This window comes from Anarrhichthys ocellatus, unplaced genomic scaffold (assembly GCF_004355925.1).
Source record: "Anarrhichthys ocellatus isolate YVR2014 unplaced genomic scaffold, GSC_Weel_1.0 scaffold159, whole genome shotgun sequence".
Lineage (NCBI taxonomy): Eukaryota > Metazoa > Chordata > Actinopteri > Perciformes > Anarhichadidae > Anarrhichthys > Anarrhichthys ocellatus.
Window position 1 is genome coordinate 316325 of NW_022280189.1, and position 20535 is coordinate 336859.

General features: G+C 42.8%; 2 protein-coding genes across 11 annotated transcripts in view; both read left to right on the top strand.

Moving 5' to 3' along the window:
- Window positions 1–1016: 1016 nt before the first annotated feature.
- vps16 (VPS16 core subunit of CORVET and HOPS complexes) lies at window positions 1017–12750 on the top strand. Of its 3 annotated transcripts, none has more exons than XM_031878061.1 (24): window positions 1017–1341; window positions 1816–1904; window positions 2517–2608; window positions 3040–3168; window positions 4661–4805; window positions 4888–5003; window positions 5184–5306; window positions 5391–5446; window positions 5638–5727; window positions 6139–6310; window positions 6398–6529; window positions 6625–6752; window positions 6923–6958; window positions 7281–7389; window positions 7512–7646; window positions 7768–7876; window positions 7951–8048; window positions 8130–8234; window positions 8330–8407; window positions 8553–8639; window positions 11532–11614; window positions 11906–12002; window positions 12089–12192; window positions 12271–12750. In XM_031878061.1, the coding sequence occupies exons 1-24, from the start codon at window positions 1292–1294 to the stop codon at window positions 12410–12412; spliced, it is 2505 nt and encodes an 834-aa protein (XP_031733921.1). In that variant the 5' UTR covers window positions 1017–1291; the 3' UTR covers window positions 12413–12750. The 3 variants fall into 3 exon arrangements, with proteins under 3 accessions (XP_031733921.1, XP_031733923.1, XP_031733922.1); XM_031878063.1 differs by lacking the exon at window positions 1017–1341 and adding an exon at window positions 2006–2388 and having other exon boundaries at window positions 1864–1940; XM_031878062.1 differs by lacking the exons at window positions 1017–1341; window positions 1816–1904 and adding an exon at window positions 1912–2388.
- A 68-nt stretch (window positions 12751–12818) lies between these two features.
- Window positions 12819–20535, top strand: part of rgn (regucalcin) — a 15331-nt gene continuing 7614 nt past the window's right edge. For 3 of the 8 annotated variants that reach the window (XR_004213900.1, XR_004213902.1, XR_004213901.1), the window contains exons 1-7: window positions 12819–13241; window positions 15874–16050; window positions 16138–16320; window positions 16401–16501; window positions 16598–16712; window positions 16797–16928; window positions 17224–17378. Coding sequence is in view for 3 of the 8 variants with exons in the window: in XM_031878018.1 (XP_031733878.1) it covers window positions 15885–16050; window positions 16138–16320; window positions 16401–16501; window positions 16598–16712; window positions 16797–16928; window positions 17224–17378; window positions 18157–18207 (903 nt within the window). In the remaining 5 variants the exon portion in view is untranslated. Of the gene's footprint in view, window positions 13242–15873; window positions 16051–16137; window positions 16321–16400; window positions 16502–16597; window positions 16713–16796; window positions 16929–17223; window positions 17379–17536; window positions 18971–20535 lie in introns of those variants that run through there. The other 5 variants (XR_004213904.1, XM_031878018.1, XM_031878019.1 and 2 more) reach the window with 5 other exon arrangements.

Below are 20535 nucleotides of genomic sequence, written 5' to 3' on the forward strand. Positions count from 1 at the left end.
AAACAACGTTCATAACCAAACCTCCTGAATTTTAAGGAAACAAAACATTTAAAGTATTCAAAGTAAACACTTTACTGTTTGTTTGTTAGAAGAAGATGAGTTGGTCACAGGAGGAGTGAGGAAGTGAGGATGTGAGTAAGTGAGGAGGCATAAAGTCTCAGCATCCTCAGGTTTCTCTCTAAACTCCGACCTGTTGAGGACGACTTGAGGATTTACAGAACCTGTATTTGATGTGATCAGGTGTTGATGATAAATATCGACTGTCAGGATTTAATCATGTGACTCTGACTCTTTAACAACAACATTGATATATATATTATGTATATTATATTTATTATGTTTATTATGTTTATCTAGAACCAAGAACACAGAACCGTTCAGCAGCAGGTCAGAGAAGAACGAGGTGGAAACAGGAAGTCAAACACAATACACTCGTTACTCTGTACTGTGTGTGTGTGTGTGTGTGTATGTGTGTGTGTGTGTGTGTGTGTGTGTGTGTGTGTGTGTGTGTTTGGGGGGTTCTTCCTTTAATTGTATTTGGGAATGTCAGGAATTCAACAGATCAGTCCAGATGTGTTTAACCTCCTGATGAAATGTTTTACTGTTAGTATTTGTATAAGTATTAGCAGTAGTACTAGTGTTATTTTTACTGTTAGTATTAGCATAAGTATTAGTATAAGTATTAGTATTAGTATAAGTATTAGTATTAGTATTAGTACAAGTATTAGTATTGGTATGGCTATTAGTATTAGTATTAGTATAAGTATTAGAATTAGTATTAGTATAAGTATTAGTATTAGTATGACTATTGGTATTAGTATTAGCATCCAACATGTTCTCAGGATGAAGAACAAACTTTAACTCTAAAGTCAGAGAGCTACTTTCAAACTTTATTGTCAACTGAGTGTTTCATTTTGGTTTTTGCTTTGTATACAGTCTTTTGTGCTTTATTTGGTTTATTTGGTTTTATAGTAGTAGTAGTTTATTATTTTCTAAATTTTTATCTGTTATTGTTGGTCTGCTGCTGTTTTACATCAAGTTGATCTGCTTAACTGATGACTTTATATGTAATTTATATGGTTCAGATGAAAATGTATTTAGAAAATATAAAGTCTTGTTTTAGTCCATAAACTTAATTAATTAATGAAGACAGTTTTAGTTCAATAAATATCTGCAGCCACCAGGAGGCGACATCAACAAAATGCTGTTTAATGGACCTTAGAAGAAGAAGAAGAAGCAGCAGCTGATCACCTGACTGAGTTAAACACAGAATGATCACACTGAAGACAACATGTCGTTCATCACAGCCAACTGGAACCCGCTGGGTGAAGCTTTCTATCGGTCAGTTTATCTCTGGTTTACTGGTCAGACAGCAGTTAGCATTAGCAGCTAACATTAGACAGCAGTTAGCATTAGCTTTGCAGCTAACAACACACTGCAGCTGTACATAAGCTGTCATTACATGTTAGCCGTTAGCTCGCTGTGGGCTGCTAACGTGACTCTGTTAGCCTGTTTGTTAGCGGTCTGTTAGCCTGTTTGTTAGCGGTCTGTTAGCCTGTTTGTTAGCTGTCTGTTAGCCTGTTTGTTAGCTGTCTGTTAGCCTCAGGTGAGTTATCTTCAAGACAAAAAAAAATCAGAAGACTTTTAGCTTCAGAATCCACCTTCAGTCACGTTAACAAGGTTTTTAAAACTTCACTGAGAAACACTGCAGCTTTAAATGTTGAACTTTTTAAATGGAGTCTGGTGAAAAACAACAGAAGTTTAATATGAGCTGAGATAATTAATCATCATGTTTATGTTTGTGTTTGTTTTCAGTAAAAGTGAACTTTATGAGATGAGCTGGAACCTGAAGGATGGACTCAGAGACTGTCTGGTGTCTGCAGCGCCTTATGGAGGTCCAATAGGTATACACACGTATACACACATACAAACACACACTCACACACAGATACTGTCTGGTGTCTGCAGCGCCTTATGGAGGTCCAATAGGTATACATACATACAAACACACACTCACACACAGATACTGTCTGGTGTCTGCAACGCCTTATGGAGGTCCAATAGGTATACATACATACAAAAACACACTCACACACAGATACTGTCTGGTGTCTGCAACGCCTTATGGAGGTCCAATAGGTATACACACATACAAACTCACACACAGATACTGTCTGGTGTCTGCAGCGCCTTATGGAGGTCCAATAGGTATACACACATGTATACACACATACAAACACACACTCACACACAGATACTGTCTGGTGTCTGCAGCTCCTTATGGAGGTCCAATAGGTACACACATATGTATACACACACACAGTAACAAACACACACTCGCACACAGATACTGTCTGGTGTCTGCAGCGCCTTATGGAGGTCCAATAGGTACACACATGTATAGACACACACACACTAACACATAAACACGAATGCACTCATTATAAACATTCAACGATAACAATGAAAGGAGTAACAGTGTTTTCATAAAGTGTCGATGTTCCATTGTGTCTCAGCTCTCCTCAGAGAACCTCACAGACGTTCTCCGAGCTCTCGTCCTCAGTTAGAGATTTATTCTGCGTCTGGAGTCTCCATCGCCAGCTTCCCGGTAAACACACACCTGTCCTCATGAACCAATCACTTCCTTCTTCATTGTTAGTGTTATTATTGTCTCCTCGAAGCAAGGAAAGGAATCGAGGAGATCAGTTAGAAAACAAAGTGTTCTCCATCTTCTCCTCGCTCCTCGGGTTCTACCAACATTCTCATGTGGTGGAACCATGTTTGTGTTACAGCATGGTATTAATCAGTAACTTAGTACTAATGTACATAAAGAATTATGTACAACTTGATGCTGCTTTCTATATTTCTGTAATATCAAACTAATTTATTCGAATAAGAAGGGTTTTCCAAAAGCTTGGGTGGTGTTCGTGGTTAGATTCCACTGTATTATGATAATACTGTCAGTTGTCTGTAATGAGCTCCCTGTCTCTCTCTGTACCCGTCTGTCTCTCTCTGTACCCGTCTGTCTCTCTCTTTCAGTGGAAGAGTGGTCCGGTGGTCCACTTGGGTTGGACGGTTAATGATGAGCTGTTGTGTATTCAGGAGGACGGATCAGTTCTGATCTACGATCTGTTCGGATCCTTCAAGAGACACTTCAGTATGGGACAGGTCAGTCTGTTAACTAGTCTGTTAACATGTTAACTAACATGTAGTTAGTTTGTCAGAGTTAATGTTGTGTGCTTGTTGTTGTTGTAAACAGGAAGTGGTCCAGAGTCAGTTGTTAACATGTTGTTGTTGTTGTTGTTGTAAACAGGAAGTGGTCCAGAGTCAGTTGTTAACATGTTGTTGTTGTTGTTGTAGTGAACAGGAAGTGGTCCAGAGTCAGTTGTTAACATGTTTTTGTTGTTGTTGTAAACAGGAAGTGGTCCAGAGTCAGGGCCCCGTTCCTCGTACGTGGTTCAACTAAGTCGATCAAATGTCCTATTAGCAGCCTAAATTAACGAGATGATTGAAGTCAGGCTATCTCGGTTTCTCCAAGGCTGATCCTCTCAAACAGTCTCGTTAATTGGAACCAGACGATCAGGATCAGGATAATTGCGCGTGCCCGTCCTACTTCAAAAGGGGGAAGCGTCGATCACCGAAACCATGATTTTCTAACAGTACAATGTCAAATAAAGTCAATGAAAGAGCCTCTTTTTACTCCGCTGACGAGCAGGAGATGATCATGAACGCATATGAGGAATTCAAGACCATAATCACGGCAAAATCTAACACCTCCACCGCTGCGAGGGCTAGACAAGAAGCACGCAAAATATCTCAGACAAGTTAAATGTGTAAGTGTTGGGCTTAATGAATGCATCATCCAATGAGATCTATAGCGACAATAATGATCTCAACTCTTTCAGAATAAGTAATAAAAACAAGCGCAAAGAGTATCTAACTAACAGGATATATGTACTGTATGCCCTCATGTATCATGTACTATATATGTGTATATGCATGTATGTGTAGATTACCATATAGAACTAGCAGTTTGAATATGTGTGTGTGAATCTGTGTGTGGGCGGATCAGTGTGTGTATGTGTGTATTATTCATCATCAGACATTCAATCAACTGAAGCAGTGAAGATAAATAGTGTGTGATTCTCTCTGTTCTTATCATGAGTCCACCTTCATCATGTTCTACAGTAATGATATGCTGGTGTACTAATAACACTGTCATATCATTATGAGTGCTTTAACCCTCATGTATGCAACGCAGCCATCAAGAGGACATGGGAGCAAGTAAACACTAACACACACACATTACTCAGAATGCTGAGTCAGTACAATATGTCCCAATGTAATGAACACATCCATAAGTTTATTAAGCGCCAAATAAACTGTACGAACAGCACGGCATGCAGCGGCTTTCCCCATGTTCTCCGCATCGCCGACACTGTAAAACAATGTACCACTCGCAGAACAGCTCAAGGCTGCATCCAGTCTGTGAGGCATCAATGCTCGACTGCGGCGTGTGGTGTTCAATGTATGCTCCAGAAGGTCTGTAAATAAATATCCTGAAAAGTATCCGGCTAACTCAGTTAGCCACATACGAGGAACATATGACATACCCTGTCAGGTGTTAACATGTTGATGTTGTTGTTGTTGTTGTAAACAGGAAGTGGTCCAGAGTCAGGTGTTAGAAGCCAAAGTTTTCCACTCTCCTTATGGAACAGGGGTCGCCATAGTAACGGGCTCATCACGCTTCATCTTGGCGACGAACATCGACGACCTGAAGCTCAGAAGGTTACCTGAAGTCCCAGGTAGGTCACACCTGTTCACCTCTTAATCTGGGTTATAGTGTTGAACTGAATCTAAACTGTCTGTCTGTCTGTCTGTCTGTAGGTCTACAGGGGAAACCGGCCTGCTGGGTCGTCCTGAACCAGGACAGACAGACTAAAGTCCTCCTGTCCAACGGACCTGAACTCTACATCCTGGATAACACGTCCTGTACTGTGGTGGTGAGAGAGATAGTTAGTTAGTTAGTTAGTTAGAAAGGGACAGACGCAACTAACCTCACCTGTCTGTTTTCCACGTCCTCCAGGTCTCAGTCTACATGCCATTGTCTTTTAGTTTTACAGACAGGTAAACAGACAGACAGGTAACTAACCTCACCTGTCTTTGTACCCGTGTGTCCTCAGTGTCCTCCAGGTCTCGGTCCTCAGGCCGGCAGTATCGTCCACATGTCTGTGTCTTTCAGCTATAAATACCTGGCTCTCTTCACTGACTCTGGACACCTGTGGACAGGCCCTTCCCATCTCCAGGTGAGCTGCTCCAACTCGCTGTTTGATCTGACCTGAGGCGGCGGTGTCTGTGTGAATGGTTGACAGGTGCTTCTGTGTCTGCAGGACAAAATGAGTGAAGTCGACACTAAGAAGTCGACCCCTCCCAAACAGATGGTCTGGTACGTCTACCTGTCTGTCTACTTTTATGTTTACCTATTTAACCTGGTTATCTGTCTTATGTACCTGTTTTAGTTTGTACATCTATACCTGTCTGTTGGCCATCTATTTACCTGTCTGTCCTTGTGTTTGTCTGCTTCTTACTGTTTACCTGTCTGAATACTGACCTGTCTCACTATCTGTACCTGTCCAGGTGTCGCAGACCAAAGAGTCAGCAGCCGTCTGTGGTGTTGATGTGGGAGAGACTGCTCATGGTGGTCGGAGTGTGTCAAGACACCATCCAGTATCCTTTAAACCAGTTCAGACTGGAACCACAACCCAACTACGTCAGCCTGGTGCTCCAGGTATTCGTTATTGTTCTCCTGGAGCTTGTTATTGTTCTCCTGGAGCTTGTTGGGGTTCTCCTGGAGCTTGTTGGGGTTCTCCTGGAGCTTGTTAGGGTTCTCCTGGAGCTTGTTATTGTTCTCCTGGAGCTCGTTATTGTTCTGTTGGAGCTCGTTATTGTTCTGCTGGAGCTCGTTATTGTTCTGTTGGAGCTCGTTATTGTTCTGCTGGAGCTTGTTGGGGTTCTCCTGGAGCACGTTATTGTTCTGCTGAAGCTTGTTAGGGTTCTCCTTGGACTCGTTAAGCTGGTTTTATGTTAAAGACCCTCTGTCTGGTCAGGTGACGGTTGATCCTTGACCCTTGACCTCAGGTTCCCCATAGAGGACCAGTGTGTTTTGGTCGGAGAGCTGGACGGAGTTCGCATCATCAGCTCGACCAATCAGGAGCTGCTTCAGGAGGTTCCTCTGGTCTGTCAAGACATCTTCAAAATCGCCTCCATGGCTCCTGGAGCTCTGCTGCTGGAGGCCCACAGGGAGTACGAGGTAACAACCCTTCTGTCTGAAAGAACAACAAAGTCGGTCTCACTGCATGTTTCTCTGATGATGAATATTTCTGTTTTTTTTGTGTAGAAGTCAAGTCAGAAGGCTGATGAGTACCTGAGAGAGATCAAGGAGCAAAGCATGCTGGGAGAAGCAGTCCGACAGTGCGTTGATGCAGCAGGACACGAATACGACACAAACACGCAGAAATCCCTGATGAGGGTAAGAACATGAGAACATCCGCCGGGTTCTGTACATTGTGTCATTGTTCTAAGGTGGGACATGTTTTTGTTCTTACACTGTCTCTCGTCCACTAGGCAGCGTCCTTCGGTAAGTGCTTCCTCACAGACTTCAGTCCCGATCCATTTGTGTCGACCTGCAGAGAACTCAGAGTGCTGAATGCCGTCAGAGAGATCAGCATCGGGCTGCCGCTCACTCACACTCAGTATCCTCTCGCTCAAGTGCATCATGGGACATGTAGTGTACCTTTTTAATTTATGTGTAAAATCTGCTTTTAATCTGTCGTGATTGGGGGGGTTAGTGACTGATGTCATCATCTGATGTTTGACCACCGGCCAATCATATGGTAACGAGCTCCTTGACATCTGACCTCAGATTCAAACAGCTGACTCTACAGGTGCTGATCGACAGGTGAATCAGCTCATCCAACCTATCTTTCTGTCTCACCTGTCCATCTCTCTTGATCTGGAGGCGACTGTGGCTAAGTGGAGAGCAGGGCTGCCCTTCAATCAGATGATCGGCGGTTCAATCCCCGGCTCCGCTAGTCGCATGTCGATGTGTCCTTGAGCAAGACACTTAACCCCCCAAAACTGCTCCTGTAGCTGTGCCTACGGTGTAGAAATGTGATAGAATCTGGATTGGAAGTCGCTTTGGTTAAAAGCGTCTGCTAAATGAATGTAATGTAATCTGTCGTCCTCTCACCTGTCTGTCTCTGTACCTGTCTGCCTCCCAGGTTGGTGTATCGACAGTTTTATCCATTAGCGATAGAAATGTGTCGTTACCTGAAGATTCCAGATTATCAGGGAGTCAGCAGAGTCCTTAAACACTGGGCTTCATGCAAGGTAAACTGACTCACCTGTCTCACGTGTCACACCTGACTCAACTGTCTCACCTGACTCTGGTTCAGCTTCAGAATGTTTGGCTGCATTAACACTGCTCATTACTAACTCACCTGTGACTTCAGGTGCAGCAGAAGGACCTATCGGACGAGGCCATAGCCCGATCCGTGTGTGTAAAGGTGGGAGACTCACCTGGTGTTTCTTACTCGCACATCGCAGCTAAAGCTTACGAATGTGGACGCACTGAGCTCGCCATCAAGGTAACAAGTTGTACCTGTATTGATTAGTGTTGTATACACACACAGTGTGAGTTATATACCTGTGTGTTACCTGTATAGAAACACACACATACTGACTGTCTTTCTTATACCTCTATGTCAGCTATTGGACTTCGAGGCTCGCTCAGGTGAGCAGGTTCCTCTGCTGTTGAAGATGAAGAGGAGTCAGTTGGCTCTCAGTAAAGCTGTGGAGAGTGGAGACACTGACCTAGGTGAGTGTCTGCTAGCCCCGCCCACCTGTCTGTCAGGTAGATGACGTCACCTTGATGGTTTCCTGTGTTCCCAGTTTACACAGTGGTGACGTACCTGAAGAACGAGATGAACAGAGGAGACTTCTTCATGACTCTGAGGAACCAACCTGTCGCACTGAGCCTCTACAGACAGGTGCTCTTCATCATCATCACTGTTATTATTCTGTCCTTTATTGATCATGTAGGTGTTGATCATGTTGTATTTCTGTTTTAGTTCTGTAAACTGCAGGAAACAGAAACTCTGAAGGACCTTTATAATCAGGATGATGACCACCAGGAACTCGCCAACTACTACGTTACTGCTAGTTATAGAGAAAAGGTACCAACAGGTTTTACTCTGATGTGGACTAAAGAACCAGACCAAGACAACCTCAGATTTGGATCTAGGTCTGATTCCTGTCTGTCTGTCTGCAGAGGTTAGAGAACCGTCTGTCTCTGCTGCAGAGTGCTGTGGATGAATACAACAAAGCCAAGAACGAGTTTTCTGCAAAGGTAAAACACACACACATATCTATCTATCTATCTATCTATCTATCAATCTCAAAGCTGAAACTCACACAAATGCTCTGTTTACAGGTGTGATCAGTTTAATAACAGTCCATCATTGACATTCTAACTTTAAATATTCTGTCTACAGGCTACAGAGGAAGAGATGCGTCTCCTACGTTTCCAATGCAAACTTGATGACGAGAAAGGGGCGGGGCTACTGGAACTCTCTCTCCAGGTATTTAAAGGGGCGGGGCCACTGGAGTATCTCTAAAGTTTTTTTTTTTTTAGTTTTTTATTTATTGCAAGACAGACAATACATAGACATAACACCAAGAGGATGACAAGTACAGTGGGATACAAGCCAGCAAACATCATATAGTCAGTAATCTCTACAGGTATTTGAAGGGGCGGGGCTACTGGACTGTCTTGGTACGTGAAGGGGCGGGGCCACTCGAATGTGTGAGTAGTTCAGTTTCTCTTGGTCCTCAGGTGCCTCAGGTCATTTTAATTCGACTGACTCTAAGACCCAATCCCAATGTCGTCCCCCCCCTTATGGACTCACGGACTTTGAGGTGCGCTCCCGCTAAGTCCGTGAGGGTTTCGGGATGTCCCACTGTCAGATCGAGTGTTTCAGGGCTCTCTTGCAGACATTTTGAGCCCTTTATGAAACCTTTCCATAAGGGAATTGCCCACAAATCATTGTAATGTGACGTTAAACACGGGGTAACCAGTAGACGCATGGAGACGTAAACAAAGAGGACGGTTCAGCCTGGAGTATTAAATTTACTGAGAAACATTTAACAAGGGTTAAAGATGGAACAAAAAATAAACTTCAAATCAGAGAATATTTATGTATTTATTCATCAAATATTTGATTTTGTTATTGAAGCCGTTTTGACAAAACGAGTAAATAGATTATATGAGATGACCTCATCTTGTGAGGAAAGAGCCTGAAGAGTTAATATCAGGGAGTACAAAGTATAAAATAAATACACACATTTGTACATCATATTTTTTGTTGTTTTCATGGTAACGTGATATTGTAGTGGGATGCGACCTGCTATGCTGTTCTACCAGCCACTAGCTCCCTGGGTCGGCTTAGTGGTCGTACAGTCTAGTGTTTGAAAGTATATTTTTTACTTGCATTCTATACTGCCTGGGGAAGCTCCAGCTTCAAGATTACTTTACTACAGATAGATTTAAGCATAAAACGTAACCCTGAATAACCCACGTTAGAATCCTATGTATCTCCGTTATGTGCTACGTTATGTGAAGCAGTGGGATGACAGGTTTAGCTTTATGAAGTCCTCTCACTATGGGATAAGATATGCCCAATCATTTAATGGGGCTTATCTTGTTACCATAGTTAATGTATACAAGACCGGTGGATCTACCATACGCAAATGGCAACCTGGTTGTGATCACTTACTTGTTATGTCTTTTAGTCTGAAGTCTCCGAGTCACTCTCTGCAGGGACGTCAGTGAGTAGGGCCACCCGGAGCGTTCTGCGCCTTGTTATGCCGTGGACCAAGCACTTCAAAGTGCTTTTTAACACAGGACTCCCCTCTTATGTGGATTTCCAACCTCGTATTACAGAGGTTGTTGGTTTTATTTTATGAACGTAATATACAGGTTATGGCACAAAGATCCCTGTCGGAGGAAACCCTCTAGAGAATCGTTTTGTGTGAAAACAATGGAAATATATGGATAGTTTAGACTCCTACCGGAGGGAAAATACCTCTAGAGCAGGGGTCTCAAACTCATTTTCACTCCGGGCCACATCAGCATCATGGTCGCCCACAAAGGGCCGGTTGTAAATGTAACTACTTGTAACATATTGTTAGATAACTCTCTGCATTTGATTATTGTTTATTCAAGTGTAAAAATATTGTACATGCAGTTATATAAATGTAAAATATATTTAAGCACATTTGTTATTATAACTTAAATCCTTTTAATGTAGGGTTAAGAAACCCACATTACTCTATCAAAGATCAAACTATTAAAGAAAATAGCAAAGACAAATATCAAACACAAGTTATTACAATAACTTTATTCAATGCTTAAAATCCTTTCAAGGGTGCGTTTGCACAATCCCACGTGAAGTATTTCATGTGTTTTAAAGACATGTTTAAAGTAGTCTTCAATGTACTCACAATACATTTCCATTTCAAATGTACAGTAACCAGCCAAAGAGCTGCTTCTGTGACTGTGTTTAAGTATTTCATAATTTTGACTTTCAATCTCAGAATTCTGACTTTCTATCATAGTTATGACTTTCTATCTCTTAACTTCGACTTTGGGGATATTTTTATTATCAAGTCTAACTTTAAAAAATTAATTTTTTATTTTTTTTTGCTGGCGGATTCGCGGGCCACATAATATGACGTGGCGGGCCGGATTCGGCCCGCGGGCCGGGAGATTGAGACCCCTGCTCTAGAGAGTCGTGTTAGAATACCTAGCAAAGGAACCCTTCACGGTATTATGTTGAAATGTAAGATACTTCCTACCAAAGGAACCCTTCAGAGAAGTGTATAGAGGGGTGAAATCACACTACAATAGGAAACCCTATTGTAGTGTGGAGTCCAAAGCTTAAGCAAGAGAGCAAAAGTTGAACAGAAGACAGAGCGAAATGTCACTGCTTATCCTCCTCTAGTCCTCCGCTAAAAGTGGATGTAGGAGGCGCCTGCCTCTAGCGCGTGGCCGCTGAAGCGGGGACGAGCTCTGCTGAGTATGAGAGCAGCAAAGGTGGGGGCTGACCATATTTGGGTAGTCGGTGTTTCCTGCCTCTAGCAGCGAGCTCTGCGGTGGAGGAGCAGCAAAGGTGGGGGCTGACTGTGTTTGGGTTGTCAGTGTTTTCATATCCTGACCAGCGCAGCCGTCAACAATATGTTGCAGCAAAGTGCTGTCCCGTTCATATTTACACCATCTCAAGCCCTCACAGTCTCTCACACTCAACCACTCACCAGGTGACCTCAGTAAGTCCTTGAGGGTTCAGGGTCTGAGGCTTTAGGGGGGACATTGGGACTGGGCCAATGACCTTGTTATTACTTCTTAATTTGAAGAAATGATACCAGACAGGATGTAGTCACAGCCTTTCCTGTGATGTCACTTCCTGTTTGTCCAGGCGACCATGGAGGCTCTGCTGGCTTTAGGACTCCACAAACAAGCAGAACAGCTGTACAAAGACTTCAGGGTACCTGACAAAAGGTGAGATGCTGCTTTTAGCTTCATGATGCTAGAACACACGACGACGATATGTTGATATGGTGATCGAGTAAAGCTTATTAAAGATATTCTGTCATTATTCTAGTAATGCATGAAGCGCTAAGATGCTCTAAAACCTCTCTGCTGGTCTCACCTGTCTCTGTGTCTCTGCCGGTCTCACCTGTCTGTCTCTCTCGCTGTCTCTCTGCCGGTCTCACCTGTCTGTCTCTCTGCCGGTCTCACCTGTCTGTGTCTCTCGCTCTACTTCTCTCTCTGCTGGTCTCACCTGTGCAGGTATTGGTGGTTAAAACTGAAGTCTTTGGCGGAGAAGGAAGAGTGGGAGGAGTTGGAGAAGTTCTCAAAGAGCAAGAAGTCTCCTATTGGCTACCTGGTAAGCCCCACCCCCTTTAGCCGTAACCTTTTAAATAAAAGATAAAACTACGTTTCCCATGATTCTTAGCATTGACTCTTCTTCAGGCTTTTGTTGAAGTGTGCATGAAGAGTAACAATAAGTACGAGGCCAAGAAGTACGTTTCCAAGGTCGCACCTGAGCAGAGGGTCAAAGCTCACCTGGCCGTCAGGTAAGACTCAGAGCACCGGTGACATCATCACTCAGGTGAGACCCGACCACTCAAGTAACTCTCTTCTCATCCAATCAGTGACCTGGAAGGTGCTGTGAATGCCGCCATCGAGAGGAAGAATGAATCTGAGATGGGGGCGGTCCTCTCCAGATGCTCCGCCTCCGACCGCCTGTTGATTGACAGGTTGAACCGAGCCAGACCCTCAACTGCCAAAAAGTGATCCTCCATTCAGAGTGGGTGAACAGAGGCAGCTGATGGTCTGCTGCCAAATAGTGATCTTCAGCTAAGAACCAGTTTCTTCTTCATGTGCTTTAATGTCAGAACTGACACATCTGATCATGTTGTTGATCTGTGGTGATGTTTTCTTCTTCTGCGTTTCTGTCTCAGACCCCCCTCCTGTTCATATCGATCTTATTTTATTGATCACTGATCATTTGTATCACACTTGTATAGTTTCATTTCCTGCTGTTGCTGCTTTATATTAAAAGCCCTCCACCAGTGAACCAGCGGTTGTTTTATTGTGAAAAGCTACAGGAAATGTGATGTTTTTCTGATGTTTGTTCTGCAGACTTTCTACATTTAATGTTGTTTTTGTTTGTTTATATTCTGCTTGTTTACTGTAAAACATGTGAATCGGATCTGATTATTTTTATCATTTGTTTGCTTTATTTCTTGTTTATTTTACTTGAAGCTTCATCTTCAATACAAAGTTGTCTCTGGAGCTTTCACGCCGGTCTCATGGTCTTCCTGATTAGATCACATGAAGTTTATATCGTTTGAAATGTTAATGAATAAGATGAAATATTCTGATGTTTGTAAATCAGTTTAACATGTAAATGAATAATATATCGATAAGAAAGAATGCTTTATCAGGTCGGAACCGTTCCATTCATAACTTTGCTGAGTCAGTACTTCCGTTTTTTGTGGGCGGAGCCATCAGATGAGCTGATCCAAAGTAACAAAACAAAGTACTTTGATCCGGCCGAGAGTTCTACTACTTAAAAATACTTCAGAAGGAATTAACGTTACTGCGGACTGTAAGTTATCAGGTACGTTGTCTTTTTTCCTCGAATGTGTACTAGTACACAAAGTACACGTCCTAAAGTAGTACTGCGTGTGTTTAAAAGTATCTGAAGTCCAGCGGTTTAAAGACGACTCGGTCTGAAGAGTGACGTGACGTCAGAACTCTGTCACGTGTTTCTAAAGTGATCGATTTTGAGCCGAATGTAGAAAAGTCGAAAGATTGTCTGACGTCAGTTGAACTGCAGTAGTTTGTGACGTGTGGATGAGCAAGGCAGCAACAAAAAGAGACGGAATGTTAACAGAGTCTGGTGAGAGAACTGCTGAGTCAGTACCTGTTGAAAGTATCAAGTACTACGTTTTAGGGTTCGAGCAGTATAGTATGCAGTACTCACGCTCTGATTATCGACTTGATGGATTGTAATGTGTATTAAAACGTTCTTTATCCTAGTATTACTGCATATTCTAGTGTCGGTAGTATCACAGTACTGTAAAACATATGCAGTACTTATTGTCTGTACATGTGGTATTATGTAGTACAATGACATCTAGTGGTAGCCTACTACATGTAGTATGTTCAGTTATTCCGTGTTGTATGTATACATGTAGTATCTTAATGTGGTAAATGTAGAGTACAGTGTAGTACTCTACTAAAATATTACTTAAAATGTTACTACACTATGTGTAATGATATATATTAGCTTAGTACTTAGAAACATGCAGATTATTCATGTTATATGTAGTACTCTAACATGTACTGTCGAGTCATATAGTACTAGTATATTATATAGTACATCACAGAGTACTGTATAATAGTGTAGTACTTTTTAGTACTCATAAATTGCTAGTATAGTGTTTTTACAATATATTGTGCAGGACTTTATATAATGTATAAATTATGTAGCGCAGTATGTGGTACTAAAGTGACATAGTACTAGTTTTAGATATCAAATATTAATTGACGTAACATTTAATACTATGTAACACACTGTGGTACTGTGTAGTCACAATAGTGAGGTACATTATACTACTAAAACGTGTAATTATTATTTATATATATGTATATATATATATATGTATATATATATACATATATATGTATATGTATATATATATATGTGTATATATATATACATATATATGTATATGTATATATATATGTATATGTATATATATCCATAAAATTTTTACTTTTTTCTCAATTTTTGTGTGTAGCTGAGGGTAGATACTGGTCGGATGCTGACCGCACGTTACTCTTACATTGCGTTGTCACTGGTAAGGCACAGCAGGCATACGCCGTGCTCAGTGTGGCTGCTAGTAATCACGTGGAATGGCTCAGATTGGGGATTACGCAGAGTTTTATGGTTTCAGGGACATCAGAACTGCAGCACAGGGAATCTCTGTGGAGTCTGTGGCCCTCATCCAATCAGACCTCAGTATTAAGTTTGCATGGAAAGTCACACGTAGGTGTGATTTAACGTTTACCGGGGGTTGGTAGAAATCTTAACTCAAATCAGGCTGCTGACTGCTCTGCAGGCCCAACTCAGATTCCTTTATTCAAACCACATGGCGAGACCACATCCACAATGTCCCAACACCTGCACCACCGACACGCCTGCACCACCGTGTTGAGATTTCACCATGTGCTCTGAACAAAGGGGCTTGCAGGGCCTGCAGAGCAGTTAATAGCCTGATTTGAGTTTAAGATAACGCCAAGCTCCAGGAGATGTAAGTCGCGTCTAAGTGACTTTTCATCCAAACTCAACACTGGGGTCTCATTGGACGAGAGCCACAGACACCCTAGGGCTTCCTGCGCTGCACCCTAACCCTTTTAAGAATTTGTGAGTATGGTGAAACTGCAGCCTACCAGAATTGGATATCTGGTAGAATGGTAAAATGCAGGCGGGCCGTGCATGTTATACCTGGGCCTTCACTGCTGTCCTGCAGCTGAAACACAGCTACGGTCATTATTTGTTCAGTGTAAAAATGAAGCCAACACCTGTCTGCAGAGAATATGCCTGGAGTGCGTCTCCGCTCTGACTGCTGTGCGAGTTACCGCCTGTGAGCTTTGGGGAGAAATTCGCGAAATTCGAGAAATTCGCCAAGTTGCCAACACTGGCACCGGCTAAATATGTCCCGAGAGCAACACTGGACATAACAATAGTTCCTATCACATATTAAACCAAACAAAAATCCAATCTTCATAAAAACAAGTTGTACAAATAATAATATATAAACAAGCATATTAAAGCTACTGCAGATGTACAAACAAACACATTTAACTTACCAGAGCTGCTGTTCACTATTTAAAGACAAAGTGCATCCTCCTTTCTTTGTTAACAAAGAGTTTAATCTCACGGTTGTTCAGTACATCCGTGTGTTTTAGTTCCGGTAAGAAGTCCTTCTCCATTCATGGACGCCAGTGAAGTCGAGCCTCCCCAGTTGTATTTCTTGAAGACGTTTTAATGCGTTTGACACAGTTTAACACAGTTGTTTCGGTTTATGTTTGAGTGTTTAAATTGGTTTACTTATGTTTGTAAAGAATACATTGCTTCCTTTTAGCAGCCAGCTTGTTGTCTGCCTGGTTTGTCTCAGTCTCTGAGCCGGGCTGTGACAATGGAAACAGTGTGTGAGGTGAATCCCCTTCTATGATTGGTCCAGACAGCCAGTTGATGATGTCATCGGTGAAGGTAGAGTGCGTGGTGAAGGCGAGCGCTTTGATTGGTGAAGGGCCAGTGTGGGAGGAGTCAGAGCAGACGCTGCTGTTTGTCGACATCGGCGGGCAGAAAATCCACCGCTGGAGTCCATCGACCAATCAGATCCAGTCTTTGGAAACAGGTCAGCCAATGAGAACCGTTCAGAAACAATTAGAGGATGTAACATTTAAAAAAAGACACCTGTCTCACACGTCCTGTCGGTCCTCAGGTGACACGGTGGGCTTCGTGGTTCCTCGCAGGTCAGGTGGTTATGTTGCAGGTGTGGGCCGCAGCATCGTGGCTGTCAATTGGTCAACTCAGATGGTGACATCATTGGTGGAGGTCGACGAGGACAAAAAGAACAACCGACTGAACGACGGGAAGGTCGATCCGATTGGACGCCTGCTGGCAGGTGAGTCTGGTTACCTGTGGAATCTGTCGGTTTACTTGTCTGAGGTAACCTTGTCATGGTAACAGTGTGTGGCGTCTCAGGTACGATGGGGAAGGAGGAGCGACCCGCCGAGGTTCAGAGACAACAAGGGTCTCTGTTCTCTGTGAACTCTAACCTCAGCGTGACCAAAAACCTGAGCCAGGTGAGTCCACTTTAACAATGCAAATGTTTCTCTGTGACCAAACACCTGAACAGGTACTGTCACCTGTCTGTCTCTCTGTACCTGTCTGTCTCTCAGGTGGACATATCGAACGGGTTGGACTGGTCTTTAGATCAGAAGACGTTTTTCTACATCGACAGTTTGTCTCTGACTGTCGACGCCTTCGACTACGACTCAACCAGCGGACACATCGGTAACGGTGTACTTATACTGTAGTACGTGTATGTATTTATACTTCAGTACACAGAGATACACGTTTGATGTGTGTGTCGCCTAGGTAACCGGCGTGTGGTGTATCGTATGGAGGAGGGGGAGGGGCTTCCTGACGGGATGACAGTTGATGCTGATGGTCGTCTCTGGGTGGCCTGTTACAACGGCGGAAGAGTCATCAACATCGACCCTGTTACTGGTTAGTTATAGTGGTTGTACTGGTCAAGTTACAGAGGGCTTTGTGCTGTGTTGAACATTTGACAGTTAAAAGCATCAATCACGTCCATGTTAAAGATTAAGAGGGTCTATGAAGACCTTGTAAACATTTTGTATTTATAGACACAAAAGGTGAAGATTGGAAGTCACCCAGACAAACTGCACGGACTCCAACAATTAACAAATACTTTTGGATCATTATGAAACTGAAGAACTAAGTCGAGGTAGTTAATGGTGTGGTTGTTCTAAACTGATGATGATTACCTGTGTTCTCTCAGGTGTGCGGCTGCAGACGGTCTCTCTGCCGGTGATGAAGACAACCTCGTGTTGTTTTGGAGGTCCAGACTACTCTGACCTTTACGTGACCTCAGCCAGTCTGGGCCTCGACCAATCAGGGAGAAGACAACAGCCGCTGGCTGGAGGCACGTTCAAGGTGAGACTCACCTGCACCACCGGCTCACCTGCACCACTTACTCGCCTCTACCACTTACTCGCCTCTACCACTTACTCACCTGCACCACCGACTCACCTGCACCACCTGACTAAGCCCTGTTCTCTCCCTGTTAACATCAATATTTTACCGGTCATAAGGAAGAAGAATCCCCATAATTTCCGAAGGAGCCTCTCTGTTAAATAGAGGTTTATCGCCGTGCAATTTGGAGCTCTGGTGCAGAGTTTGAACCAAGAATTTGAAGGACCACGTCGACCATTAAGAAGTCATCTCACAGTAAGAGGCTTAGTTTGGTGTCTGGGCATAATTGGGTCATAGTGTGTTTATTACCTTGCTTGTTTTGTTTTAAGTTTGCTGTATTGTTATAACGTGATGTTGTGTATGCACACGGACCGCCGAGTTCCGTCAGTGCTGTGCAAAAACTGCTGTTGGATTTCATACTGCTGTAACCGTGTTGTGATAGATCGGTCACTGCGAGTGAGGTTGGTAATTATTTTATCAGTTCAAAGATCAGAATGGCGGCTGGCTGAATCTAAGTTTGCTAGTCTGGTTTCTGTGTGATAGAGTAACAGTCTCCGTATTTTGCTGTGGTGGTGAGGATCTGCCTTGCTTTGAGTGTCTCTCCCCCCTTTTTATTTTTCCTCTTTCACTAACACACACACACTCTTAAAAATTATTTGTTGATTTTAGATAGTAAGCTTTAATCGACTCACCTGTAGCACTGACTCACCTGTAGCACTGACTCACTGTGTGTTTACAGGTGACAGGACTTGGGGTCAAAGGTCGGCCTTCAAACTCGTTCTCTGGATGATCACCTGTCGTATGCAGGAAGTGATCAACCCTGTGAAACTGTGAGCTCACTGTTGATCAAAAATAACTATTTACTTATGATGTAATGTTTATTTTCACAAAGTATTTGCAGCAGTTTGTAACTGTAAATAAAAAAATGATGACGACACAATGAGTCAGAAAAAACTATCAATAACAAATCAAATGAGGAAACTGTCACAGCCAATCAGGGTCTTTCTCAATATGCGTACTTCTCTGTACTTGTGGAGTTGTGAAACGTCATCAGTCTCAGCCCAAGTACTGTTCCAATTCAAAGTTCACATCAAGCCAAGCTAGGTCCAAATGCCCGGATGTGGCTTTCTCCGTCCATTTTACCGAGGATGCATCGGAGGTGACTTGTCTGTACTTGGGACAGCCAAATATCCCAGAATGCATTTTGCACCAGCAACAGGAAACAATGGCGGAGGAGAAATCACAACTGGAAGTTGAAACACTACTGTTAAGTCGCAGAAAGTAATTTGAGGATGTTTTACGCGAGAAGTTAGTTGTTTAAGCATCAAATCTGTGGTCGCTTTGTCAAGATTCAGCCGATTTAAAAATCTGATCCGACGATTTCGGAGATGTGAGGTGTTGCTAGCGGGACCGGCAGTAAACCAGCACCGGGGGCTCAGCGCTCATGTTACCCGCCTAGAACTGCCTGATCTCGGCGAGTCTTTTAGAAACTTGCCGATGGTATTGACGGCAAAGCATACAGCAATCCGGATCTGATCCATATATATATATACGTATATATATATATATATACGTATATATATATAGATAGATAGATATAAGATAAATGATATATATATATATCATTTTTTATTTTAAATGAAAATGAAAAAAGCAGGGTTGACATATTTAGTTTGATTGTAAACATACTTTACAGTAAAAAAAACCCAGATTAAACTCATTAGCAAGACCAGCTGAGGTGGTGATGTCATCAAGTTAGCTGCTGTTCCAATTGTCCGTACTGCGTTCTCTGAAAAAAAGTACTCCAAAAGTTCACAAGTCCATACTTGTGAACTTGGGTATTGGGAAAGGCCCCACGTGTCTTCTTGTTGCTGTGCACCGACTAAATGTGTCCCCAGAGCTACATTGGACCTAACAATAGTTCCTATCACATCTTACATTATTGCGTTACAGTCAATTAGCAGACGCTTTTATCCAAAGTGACTTACAATTCAGATTCTATCACATTTCTACACGGTAGGCACAGCTACTGGAGCAATTTTGGGGTTAAGTGTCTTGCTCAAGGACACATCGACATGCGACTAATGGATCCGGGGATCGAACTGCCGATCCTCTGATTGAAGGTCGGCCCTGCTCTCCACTTAGCCACAGTCGCCCACATATAAAACCAAACAAAAATCCCTCTACATAAAAACAAGTTGTACAAATAGATAAATAAGCATCTTAAAGCAACTGCAGATGTACAAACAAACGCATTTAACTTACCAGAGCTGCTGTTCACTATTTAAAGACGAGAGTCCATCCTCCTTTCTTTGTTAACAAAGAGTTTAATCTCACGGTTGTTCAGTACATCCGTGTGTTTTAGTTCCAGTAAGAAGTCCTTCTCCATTCATAGACGCCAGTGAAGACAGTCGAGCCTTCCATTGTATTTCTTGAATACGTTTTAATGGTTTGAGGCTGAAAATGGTCCGCTCCACAGAGGCAGCAGATATTGGGATTGTCACCGCCCAACATGTCAGGCTAGCCCACTGACCAATCACGTACTTGTAGGCCAGCTAGCAGGCTCTGACACGTCAAAGAATACGCCCAACATGTCAAACTAAAGATCTCATTGGTTGAAGAATACGACAATCAACAATATCATCCCCATTCACTTAAACTGCACATGGATGCACTTGTGAGTCTGCAGGCCTCTGCCTCTCTTCTTACCTAGAGACACAGAGGTGAAATCTGATTGGATAAAAGCTTTACTTAAAACAAGCTGCACTGGAAGCAGAGAAGGCCTTGCAGGCCCTGACGGCCCACCACTGATGCTATATGAACAAAAGGTCAATAACATTTGGTTTAAACACATCAGGTTGTTGTTAGCAGCAGTATTCCCTTTACACAGCAGCAGTTCTATCTCTTCACTATCTGTGCTCAGTGTGTGACTGTGTGTGAAACAGGAATAACATGTTTCACATGTTTCATTTACATGTGTGTGTTGTGTCTTCATGACAGTCAGAGCATGTGAATGCAGCTCTACTGTTCATCACTATAGCTGTAACTCAGAGGTGATGATGGTGACCCAGCTCTACTCTTCATCACTATGATGCTGTAACTCAGAGGTGATGATGGT

Excerpts from the sequence above, each read along its gene's own strand:
- vps16 (XM_031878061.1), top strand. The coding sequence starts at position 1,292 with ATGTCGTTCATCACAGCCAACTGGAACCCGCTGGGTGAAGCTTTCTAT. Across the intron at positions 5,728-6,138 it reads GTGTGTCAAGACACCATCCA|GTTCCCCATAGAGGACCAGT; the intron begins GTATCCTTTAAA and ends CCTTGACCTCAG. Across the intron at positions 6,311-6,397 it reads AGGCCCACAGGGAGTACGAG|AAGTCAAGTCAGAAGGCTGA; the intron begins GTAACAACCCTT and ends TTTTTTGTGTAG.